We start from the raw sequence: 12254 nt of genomic DNA, 5'->3' as shown, positions 1-12254 counted from the left end.
AAAAAATATAAAAATTTTTGTATAATAAATAACATAACTAAGTAAATGGCATTTGAATATGAAATACATGACATAAGATGTGCAAAAACGGCATGAATGCTATAAAATTAAGTTATATCTAGTTATGACTGTTATTTTAAAGAGATATGATACAGGTTGTTCTAACAAATTAGTATGCTTATAAATAAATAAATAAATGGCTAGACAATCGATTTCATCACTACAACCGATATGCTATAAAAATGATAAATAATTATAAATATTAAATATTTAATAGATCTAACAGTTTATTTTATTACTAAATTATTGAAATAATAAGTTAATATTAGTATATATATATATATAAAGGCTAACTAAGCCTGTAGCATTATGAGCTTCATCTGATGTTATAATGATATGCATAATAAAAACAGAAAAAAGAGAGAAAAAGAATAAAAATGTATAATAAAGAATATAATGAGTTATGTAATGATCTACTAAAAACATTTAATAAAACTCAGTTTGATTTAGCAGCAGAATGTATAGACGTTAAGTTAAAGTGTGGGGATTAGCGTTTCCTATTGTCTAAAATGGGTTTAATGGAAACAAATTTATTTAAACTGGGAAAAAGATGAGCACCAAGCCTAAAGATCCATTTTAATTCAGCAGTGGCAAGGTGATTACCTTTATCGCCTCCTCTCATGTTTATGGAAACTATTTCTAAAACCCTAAAGTGAAAGCTATGGTCTTTATTATCTATAATATGTAAAGCTAGGGCATTATTCTCACTGCCTTTCTTAATTTCATAGAGGTGATCATAGATTCTGTCTGTTAGCCTCCGCTTAGTAAGGCCGACATAGAATGCTGTACATTTAGTGCAGGTTGCGAGATATATCAGATTTTTGGTAATACATGTGGCAAAAAACCTAGGGTTGAATGTAAAATTCATGGATGGGTGAATATATGACTGATGAACAGAAATGTAGGAACATCTGTTACAATTCCTGCAAGGAAATGTGCCTAGCTTATTGCTGTTAAAAGCGGTAGTATTATTATTCTGAATGTGATCAACACAAAGGATTTGTTTGAAGTTTGCACAATTCTTATATAAAAACCTAGGGTTTTCACCTACTAGATACCTCACTGACTCATCCATAATAAGCACATTCCAGTTTTTGTGGATAACTTTCTCTAGGCTTTTTACATCACTCATATATCTGATGATATACTTTAGAGTGGTGCATTTGCTGTGTGTGTCAGCATATCTAGTGTATGTATATAGCTTGCTGTTAGTGGTACTGACTGCAAGGTCATCCATGACTTGATCTCCTAACACATTTCGTCTTATGTCTTTTATCATCTTGTGATCATAACCTCTATCAATAAATAAAGATTCTAGTTTGTCAGCCTCTATAGACAAGGAGTTGTTGGACTTACATAGTCTGGAGATTCTTATGAACTGGCTCTTAATAATACCAGGAAATGTGTACCTTGGATGCATACTATCGAAGCTGAGCAATGTGTTTGTCCAGCTTGGCTTCCTATATATTGAAGAAGTAACTGTCCCCTGGTTAGTTAATGTAAGGGAGACATCCAAGAAATTTATCTTATCTGGAGAAGAGTCCATGGTGAATCTAAGATAGGAGGTAGTGGATTCCAAAAACGTCAAAAACTGATCAAAGTCAGGTTGTGTACCCTCCCAAACAATCAAAACGTCATCAACAAAACGTTTATAGTATTTAACTCTCTTGAAAATAGGGTGATCAAATAAATGTTTCTTCTCCCAATTAAGAACTACTAAGTTGGCGTATGTATTTGCACAGGGGGTGCCCATGGCTACCCCCCATGTCTGCAAGTAACTTTTATCGCCAAACATGAAAACATTGTTATTAAGAACCAGGTCTAATAGCTGGCAAACTAAAATCATTCTATCTCCATTGAATGTGGGTTCACTAGCCAACAGTTCCCTAATTGCTTCTAAACCTACATCATTGGGAATAGATGTGAACAGGTTTTTTACGTCTAACGTGACTAAAAGATAGCTATTAGATGTCATGTCTAGTCTCAGTTCCTCTATGCTTTCTAATAGTTGGAAGGTATCTTTTAATATAGAAGGAATAGAATCTACTACTGGTCTAAGAGTATGTTCAATGAATGTAGAAATGGTAGATGTGACCCAGCCCTTCCCTAAAACAATGGGTCGCATGGGGATGGGGACCACATTTTTATGAATCTTCGGTATTCCTTTTATAATAGGTGTGGCTGGGTGTTCAATATGAAGATAATTATATGTATCTATGCTAATTTGTCTACATAAAAGTAGATCATGTAATACTTCTTGTACATTAATGATAATTTTATTAACTTCATTAGAAGTAATAATCCTATATGTGGTAGAGTCTGAAAGCATATCTAACATAAGAGTTGAGTAGTCAGATGTATTCAGAATGACCACCCCACCTCCCTTATCTGCAGGTTTTATCGTCACTTCTGTTTGTTTTTTAAATTTAGTTAAAGACCTAAATTCATCAGAGGAAAGGTTTACATAAGCAACCCTCTTAACATTGCTGGAATATAAAGAATAAAAGTCTTTTTCACATATTTTTAAAAAGCAATCTACACTAAGGGGCATCGCTGGAGTAAAACTGCTTTTACACTTAAATGAATGAATGGGGTTCTCATCTACAGAGGTTTTTCCTTGATCTTTAAAAAACTTCTTAAGCGAAACTGATCTACAAAACAATCGTAAATCAAACAGGGTGTCAATAAGGTTACTGCATTGAGCATGAATAAAATTTAAACCTCTATTTAACATACTAATATCAGAGTCATCCAGTACCAAAGTAGATAAATTAAAAGGCACAACAGTCAATTTCTTAGTTTTCTTGTCTGGTTGTACCTCTCTCCGGAATGTTTGCGCTTCCTGGGCCCTCTGCTGTTTGATCGTCCCCTGTTGTGGAACGATTGTTTTACAGGGTAAGGTAAAAAACGAGTGATATCCTGATTCACTTTTGATCTAGCTCCAAGTGAAACTTCTCCTGGAACTTTCAGTAGGGCTTGCTGATTCGGTGGCGGTGTTTCAGAGACTCGGGCTGTGTTGGTGGTATCATTAATCAACGGTAGCCCAACAGTATATTCTGTTAAGGAAGTTGTTGTAACAGGAAGAGTAGTGTTAGAATGTGAATTCATGGGTGAAGAAGGAACGGGTTCAGACGGCGTGTCATCACGTTGACGAGCATGTATTGCGTTGTTCCTCGGCCAAACAAATATTTGCCAGAGGGAAAAATCTGTGTGGTCACATTGTAGTTTCTTTAATTTGGTTTGTTTAAGTCTGTCACTGAAAGCATTAACATGCAAAAAGATATCCTGCATCTTTGTTTTACAATATTCCGATTTAAAACGTTGAACCAGATTTTTATGTGCAAGATCAATCTTAGTGCGTAAGTCCGCTTCAAAAGGTGCAAAATAGTCAATGAGCAGTCTCATGTAGCTGAACCCCAATTCAATATTTAAGTCTTGCCACTTTTTTAAGAGGGTGGGGTGGTTTTCTCCATAAGTGGGCATGCAGAAAACCCGCATGCCCCTGGGTACAACACGAAAGTGTAGGGATGCTTCGAGGTGTTGCCTTTGCCAGGCATAACGTTGCAGTTTGTGTAAGTCATCCTCAAACTCCTTGGAGAGTTTAAGGAATTCAGTCAAGTTTTCATCTGTATTAGGCGTAGAACTGACACTTGTAGTTTCATTCAGGTCCAGAGCCAATAAAGGGTTCGTTTGGCAGCGTAAAAGTCCTTTGAGTATGGAAGTAGTATCCCTCGTCTCCGGACAGTAGTCTAATTCAACGTTTACAGATTCCATCGTGTTAGGCAGTTACAACACAAAATATGCCAAATGAAGAAATCAAGATGTAACTGCAGGAACAAAGAGACCAATAATCACAAAAGCAAAATATAGTCCAGAAGAAGATAAGATAAGCATACTAATTTGTTAGAACAACCTGTATCATATCTCTTTAAAATAACAGTCATCACTAGATATAACTTAATTTTATAGCATTCATGCCTTTTTTGCACATCTTATGTCATGTATTTCATATTCAAATGCTATTTACTTAGTTATATTATTTATTATACAAAAATTTTTATATTTTTTATAGATGAATTAATTTAGTCTAACGTGAAATAATATACTGTTTTTAAATATATTGTGTGCTGACATCTTGTTAAAGACTTTGCCTAACTAAGATGTTTTGTTTTAATTGTTAATTAAATTTGTTAATTGGCTATGTTTTCCGCCAATTTTGGTTTATAAGAACTACCCTCTGGCTCTTAAAAAAGTATCTGATGAAGCGTAGTCATATCTACGCGAAAGCGCTTATCTCTTTATCTTCTCTTATGGAATAAAATCTACAATTTACATTAACGGAACAGTGTGGTTTGTTATAATACATCGTGGTGAGACCATTATCTTCTTCTGGACTATATTTTGCTTTTGTGATTATTGGTCTCTTTGTTCCTGCAGTTACATCTTGATTTCTTCATTTAGTAGATGGAAAAGTGGAAGTAGTTCACATTATAAATTGGTTAGAAAGGCACCAGTGAGTACATTACTAGTCTCAACTAGAGGAGAGACTAGTATGTTTCAAGCGTGGGGTAGGTTTTGCTCCCTATATAAAGGAAGTGGGTATTTAATTTATAATATCCAAGTTAACCATATACAAAATCAGTAGATTTATTTAATGTTTGTTTACCTGGTAAGTCTGACTTGGAAGGAAGCCAATTTTCAGTGGAGACGTGGGGAAAAACACTCCAAATGCATGTCTTTGCAACATGAGAGGAAATCCACATGAATGCAAGGAAAACATGCAAACTCAACACACAGGGCATCCCAGCCAAGAATCGAACTGGAAAACCTCTTCCTGTGAGGCGACAATGCTGCCACTGCACCACAGCATGTTAGTAGCAAAGGAGCCATCACTATAGAAAGGCTTTGGTAGCAACTAGGAAGTTAGACAAGATGTCTGATAAGCTAATATTCAGTTTTCCATGAGGTAAGAGCCACCTTAAAAAGGAGAAGTGCATAGACCTGAAAGAGGATGTTGAGAAGTAGATTAACAGTAAAACAATGAGGAAAGGGTTTATGCTGCACAGCGATGTGCCACTTATGTCAGGAAATTTTGCAATTTTGCTTGGAAGGGCCTCTGTATATGTGTGTGTGTGTGTGTGTGTGTGTGTGTGTGTGTGTGTGTATATATATATATATATATATATATATATATATATATATATATATATATATATATTTCCTGAGGTATCAGCACAATGTTTGAGATATCGTATGAGGAAGGGATGGTATATCATCTGGACATGCCTGATTTAATGGATTATGAAAGAGAAACCCAGGAACAGAATGAGAATTTGTGGCTGGAGAAGGGTATGCTCTTCCATTATGTTTCTTTTGGGGTTATAGGAGAGAAATGTTTAGTCAAAACATTAAAGAGCTTTACTGGGGTTTGTTTTGCTACTAGCAAATAAGGCAATTACTAGGAGCTGGAAGAATGTAGATCCCCAAAGATGTAGGATCTTTATAAGATAATGAAAGAACTTTCATAAATGGAAGAAATTTTGAGTGGGGAGGCAAATAAAACAGAATGTGTAGAAAAGTGGCTACCATGGTCCAAGAAAACAGAGAAGATGAGTCAAAACAGGAAAGGGTTAGAAACCTGCCAGAGGATGGGACTCCAGGCACGGTACTGTAAAGAAGTAGTAGTCTGATTTCCTTTTCTATCTTTTTTTTTTCTTTTTAGACTTAAAGAGATAGAATGATGGGGAGAAGTAATATATTTCTGGGATCAAAAGAGGTCTTCTGAGAACCAAATCTGATGTATGTGCGTGGGTAGGTAGTATCTCAAATGACACTGATTCTTCGAAAAGAATAACTTGAACAAAGCACTGTGGTGAGCTCATACGATTAAATTATTAAGCATCAATCAAAGAACCAAAGGAGAGAATGTGCCAAAACCACACACAATACAGTAAAAAGCACCAGCACACCCCACAGAGCACAAAAAACAATGCAAACCAGGAACCACTGCAGTTTAATAAACACTGTAAAAACAAAACGCTAATAAAATGTAAAGTGCATTTTTGTTTAACATTATTTAACCAACTACTGGTCTAGTTTCTTACTTTGAAGGCACTTAATGTTTTAATATGGTTTACATATATACTTCAACCACTAGATATCACTGTTGATTTATTTTGCTAACTATTTTAACAGATATTTTAACATGTCATTTTACCTGTATTTTTTGTATTGGATTTATTTTTGCAATGAGTGATTATTGTTTTTTTTTTATTTAGTTTATTGGATTTTTTTCTGATGTTTATGATGGAGGTTTAATTAAATCATTGGACCCTTCATTTCATTGGGTCCACGGCTCTGCACTGTGCAGATATAAATGAAGTTGTGTGTTTATTTTGCCATTCATTTGAAGAAGTCTAGTTTCTGTTAGATGAAAACGCACCTTACATTTTATTAGCATTTATTTTTTACAGTGTTTATTAAACTGCAGTGGTTCCCGGTTTACATCGTTTTTTTGTGCTCTGTGGGGTGTGCTGGTGCTTTTTACTAATTTATTAAGCGTCAAATTTTACAGGCATTATCACCTTGCATTCATTTAGACTAAATGGAGAAACTTGTGTATAAGTAGATAACGTGCATATAATAAAGTTGCATTCATGTTTTCAAATGTTGACTTTATTTTCTGTTGAAGTTTTTTTTTTTGAATTTGCTTAAAGAATGTCTTCTTCCATTTTTATAAGATTGATATATTCAGAAAAATTGAATAAAAAAGACAAATTTCCCAAAAAAATCATTCTTATTTTGATTACCAAAAGCATAAAATAAGGACGTATAACCTTCAGAAGGAGCTACAGTGTTGGTTATATGTGATTTCATATCAGGAAAGAGCACTACAGATGTGATGTTTGCTGTGAGAGTGTTGATGGAGAAGTACAGAGAAGGTCAGAAGGAGTTGCATTGTGTTTTTCAGAATATGTACGAGGGTAGTGTGACAGCGGTGAGGTCTGCAGTGGGAGTGACGGATGCATTTAAGGTGGAGATGGGGTTGCATCAAGGATCGGCTCTGAGCCCTTTCTTATTTGCAATGGTGATGGACAGGTTGACAGACGAGATCAGACAGGACTATGATGTTTGCAGATGACATTGTGATATGTAGTGAGAGTGGGGAACAGGTGGAGAAGACCCTGGAGAGATGCAGATATGCTCTAGACTGAGAGAAGAGGAATGAAGGTCAGCAGGACTAAGACAGAATATATGTGTGTGAATGAGAGGGAGGATAGAGGAATGGTGAGAATGCAAGGAGTAGAGGTGGCAAAGGTGGATGAGTTTAAATAGTTGGGGTCAATAGTTCAGAGTAATGGTGAGTGTGGAAGAAAGGTGAAGAAAAAAGTACAGGCAGGATGGAGTGGGTGGAGAAGAGTGTCAGGAGTTATTTGTGACAGACGAGTACCTGTAAGAGTGAAAGGGAAGGTCTACAACAGGATAGTGAGATCAGCTATGTTATATGGGTTGGAGACAGTGGCACTGACAAAAAGGCAGGAGTTTGTGCTGGATGTGGCAGAGTTAAAGATGTTAAGATTTGCACTGGATGTGACGAGGGTGGACAGGATTAGGAATAAGTATATTAGAGGGTCAGCCCAGGTTGGAAGGTTTGGAGACAAAGCCAGAGAGGCAAGATTACGTTGGTTTGGACATGTGCTGAGGAGGGATGCTGAGTATATTGGGAAAAATATGCTAAGGATGAAGCTACCAGGTAACAGGAAAAGAGGAAGGCCTAAGATAAGGTTTATTGGATGTGGTGAGAGAGGACATGCAGGTGGTTGGTGTGACAGAGCAAGATGCAGAGGACAGGAAGAAATGGAAACAGGTGATCCGCTGTGGTGACCCCTAACAGGAACAGCCAAAAGAAGATGATGATGGAGACATACAGAAAGCAAGACCCCATTCTGCTCAGGCAGCTTTTGGTTACCGTAGGACTAGGCAAGAATGAGTTAATGAATCCCACCCCTGACAATTTCAGTTTTTCAGCTGTAAAACAAAAGGTGAAATACAGCAAACCAGACTGAAAACATGAAAAAACAATAAAAATCATAACAGTCTGATGATGCAGGATTAATTTATCATAAAATGTGTTCAGTTCTTTCTTCTAAATGAAACATTTTCATCAGAATGACAAACCATACAGGAAATGAAACATTTTAAGAAAACACAGCAAGCCATGTGATCAAAAAACACAAACAAAGATTATTTTACTCTATTGTGTTTGTATTTTAAAATACAGTTAACGTACACATAGTGACTTAACTGTGGTGCTCTATCAGGATGTAATTTCTGTTGTCAAAATAGTTCTTAAGTAAATTATTTTGCCACCCCCCCCCTTATCCTGTGATTGAATCTTTTCAAACACAAAACAATAAAAAAAATTATTAACATTTGGACAAACAAGACTTTGTTTTGCCAGAGCATTGTTACTATCATTTTCTTACAGCATGCATGTGTTAGTATAACCTGTACCTAAGCCTTGTCTTGGTCTTACCCACATAATAAAACTGAACATGAGGTACATGTCACAAGATACACCACACCATTACTGATACAATCAAAAAAAAGTTCTATCACCCACTACAGCATATTTACTAACACTGATACAACTAAACAGCTTGCAGGTGCTGCATTTTGCCATATCAGATTGGATGGTCGATTTTGTTTATCCCTCTCTAAACAGGCCTTAATATTCATGCCACCTTTGTAATAAAAATCTTTTTAACACCTACCTTACATTAAAGATCATCAAAGTGGTCAAAAACGTGACAGCGCTTACATATGATATTGCTGATTTGTTTATTATCACTGGAAAATGCGAAACACATAACCTTGAAATACACAATTCTATTGTGTTGCACTTTATTGTTCTCATTAATGCATAGGTGCTTCCATAAAATAGGGACAAAATTATCATTCCTTTTAGATAAAACCTCTGCTGTGCCCACTAACTGTATTTTGAAAGAGATACCTGCAATAGAGTAAAGTCATCTTTATAGGTGTTTTTTAATTACATGGCTTGGTGTGTATTCTATAAATGCTTCATTTCTTGTGTGTTTTGCCACTCTTAGGTTCATAGTTTAGTACTAGGCTAACTGTCTCTGTGAGCCATTTTAAGCCTAGCCAGTTATCCTTTGTGAGACTCAAACCCTGTACCTTGTGTTTGTAAGGCAAGTACCTCAACTATTAAGCCACCCTCCCAACTGATTATGCAGTCTTTTCATTTAAATGAAAGTTCTCAATACATTTTATGGTGAATTAGTCCAGCATAGTCAGACTGTTATCATTTTTATTAGTTTTTTATGTATAGCGAACTAATTTTTGTAGCAATTGTTAAACAAGTGTATAAAATCACTTCCATTTTGCCTTAAGCCCTTCTATATGGAGCTACTTTCCTTGCAGAAGTTGTTTAACAGCTGCTTGTTTTCTGATCATTCGGCATTGTTAACCCTTTTGGCAATGGGGCTATTGCTCCTATGTTATTGCACCTGACACATGCGATAGATCATTCAACCAGAGCTGGAAAGCATGGCGTACAAATGCACCCACATGTTGACAGGTACTTTTAGCTCTCTCAGACTTTGTCTCACTTACATTATTTCATAGCCATTAACATTAAAGTCTGTTTGAGTAGCACAGCTATTTTAACCCATATTTCTTTGCAATGTATTTTTTCAGGTGCGTCTACATTTTTCTTTTTTTTGGTCTAGAGTAGCACTAGTCCATCACCTGCCTGATTTTTTTACATACTACCAACAATGTGTTCTAATTATTTTGGTTGTTCTTGCCTCACTCTTTGCACTATACCATTACAGACATAGGCTTGACTGCTGCAGGGTATAGCAGAGAAAAAATTCTGTAAAATTTGTTTGTTTTTTGTTACATCAGTTTTTTTAAGACATCTACACCTATAATCTCATTCTTTATATGAAGTCATCATTCATTCCACATGCATTCATGTCCTTACCATCAAGTGCAATGAATCTCCATAATGTTCCTTGATAAACCCACTAATGTAATGCCTTTGATATCCTTAAATGGACTGAAATTAATACTTATTTTTATACAGCTTTGAGATTCTGTATTCACTATAACTCTAAAGTGTCCTGCCCTAAATTCCCTTCTTAAATAGTATATACCACCAAGGGCACACCATTTCCCCTATAGCAGCTTGCTAGCTGTCCTCTTTGCTAATGATTAATATATAGAGCCAGCTTTCTCATATGTTCCTAAATTATAAAATACATTATTTTCTGCATTACCCAAACTTCCTTCCTTGCACTACTGCATTAAGATCTCACCTGACAGCTCACAGGCAGTTCTTCTGTATCTAATCTTGACTTCAGCTTCATAAATGTCTCTTGAATAATCCCCTTACCATTTGCTACTCTGCCCTAACCTGCCTCAGCTATCATCTTACATATTCTGCCAGTCTATCCTGTTCTACTTTTGCAGTTACTTAATGCCCAATTTCTTCCTTCCTACTATCCTCCCTAACAACCGCTTCCTTCCCTATTGTATCTCATGTCCATCCAACCTCACTAATCTTTCCTCTTCTTCTTTTTTGTTCTTCTCTACCATAATTTGTGGACCTACCTGCCAGGCGTTTGTGTTCTATCATACTATAAGAATCCAACAACTTGTTCAAAAGATTTAATAAGTCCTATCCAAAAGCTTTTATAAATAATTCCAGAAACCTAAGTTATCTACAAGCATAAATAAATAACGGAACCCCTATAGCAAGACAAGCAGCACAGCAGTATACACATGAATATTTCCACAGCTTAAAGCTTCTAATACCGCAGCTCTGTGAAAAGGAAATGTGCACTGGTAGAAATTAATTCAAGCTGGATTCCAAATGCAAATTCCAAAGAGCTTAGGCATGCTTTTTTGTTTCCTAAAAGCACATAGTCATTCAATCTATTCAGTAATGGCAACTTTCAGTGGGACTAGTTGTTCTGATGAAAAATGATATGCTTTCCTTTTAATGACTTCAATTTCTTTCTAAGGCAAAACCTCATGAGTGCTTATCAATGATAGGAATCTTTCTGAGGTCTTTGTAAGGGACAGACATGAAACAGCTTAGTGATGTTTAATAATGCAGTATACCTCATGGCTCATCACAAAGGCTGCATCTTCATAAATGGGAACACACCTCCTCTGTGCCCTCCCAGAAAGCAATACCAAGAGACCGAACTGACCAATGTGAGGGGAGGTGAAAAATCCAGTTAATGTTAGAATAAATGCAAAAAAAAACCCCCAGCATTTTGAATAAATCTCTAAATAAACCTTGTGGTACCCACATATGTCATGACAATAGTGGAAGTGCACATTAGACGCTGAAGTTTCTGGAAATATGTGATTGATGGAAATAGCAGATTATGGGAAGCAGTAATGCAAAGCACAAAGCAATGCAGTTTGCATCACTCTTACGAGACTAACCATAATATTTTATGTTGACGATCATCTTGCTGTAAATTTGTCACAATTTGAAACAATACAACATAAAAAAACTTCCAGAAAAAATACATTCATCGGTGTCTGAGTTGAATTCTGCAAGAAAAGAAATAAACTACAGTATGAAATATACACCACAGAACTTTCTAGTTCTCAATATATGCTTTACATTTTTGCTATACAAAGTTACCTCAGCTTCTTGCTTGACAAGGAATGCATCAGTGAAACCTCTTATATCACTGGGATTAAGAGTAGATTTAAATTCAGCAAAAATCTTTTTTATCTCACGATTAAAATCTTCTCTGTTCTTAATTATTTGTTTGAGAGCACCAGGAAGGAATCCTAGAAAAGGAAAGGCATTGTAAAGCTGAAATGAAAACAAAGCATAGAGTCAGATACATTTTAATGCTAATATCGTATGACACCTGTTAAATGAAGATATGTAAACACACCTCTCAACCTCTTACAGCAAGAAATCTGGAAAAAACATAAATAAAAGTGGGACAAAGGCCCAAAAATAGGGACAATTTTTAAATATTGCTCTTGCAAACTTAGAAAGTTGGTAGTATAACAGGTTTTGCATTAGCATTAATTTTTCTGAAGGGTATGAAGTCTGAAACTGAAACGCTTGACATTATTTTATAACTTCGATCTTTAATGATTTGCCACTAATTTGCCAGAAAACCACAATTTTA

The 12254-nt window shown here is 35.7% G+C and overlaps 1 protein-coding gene across 1 annotated transcript in view; it reads right to left on the bottom strand.

Annotated features, from left to right (window-relative positions):
* Positions 1 to 12254, bottom strand: part of LOC122816777 (cytochrome P450 2K1-like) — a 397116-nt gene that overhangs the window by 207145 nt on the left and 177717 nt on the right. The window contains exon 5 of the mRNA XM_044089795.1: positions 11750 to 11926. Within this exon, the coding sequence (XP_043945730.1) occupies positions 11750 to 11926 (177 nt within the window). The remainder of the gene's footprint in view (positions 1 to 11749; positions 11927 to 12254) is intronic.

The sequence above is a fragment of the Protopterus annectens genome, chromosome 12.part0 (assembly GCF_019279795.1).
Source record: "Protopterus annectens isolate FY-2018-M chromosome 12.part0, PAN1.0, whole genome shotgun sequence".
NCBI lineage: Eukaryota > Metazoa > Chordata > Ceratodontiformes > Protopteridae > Protopterus > Protopterus annectens.
This window is presented reverse-complemented; position numbering and strand designations above follow the sequence as displayed.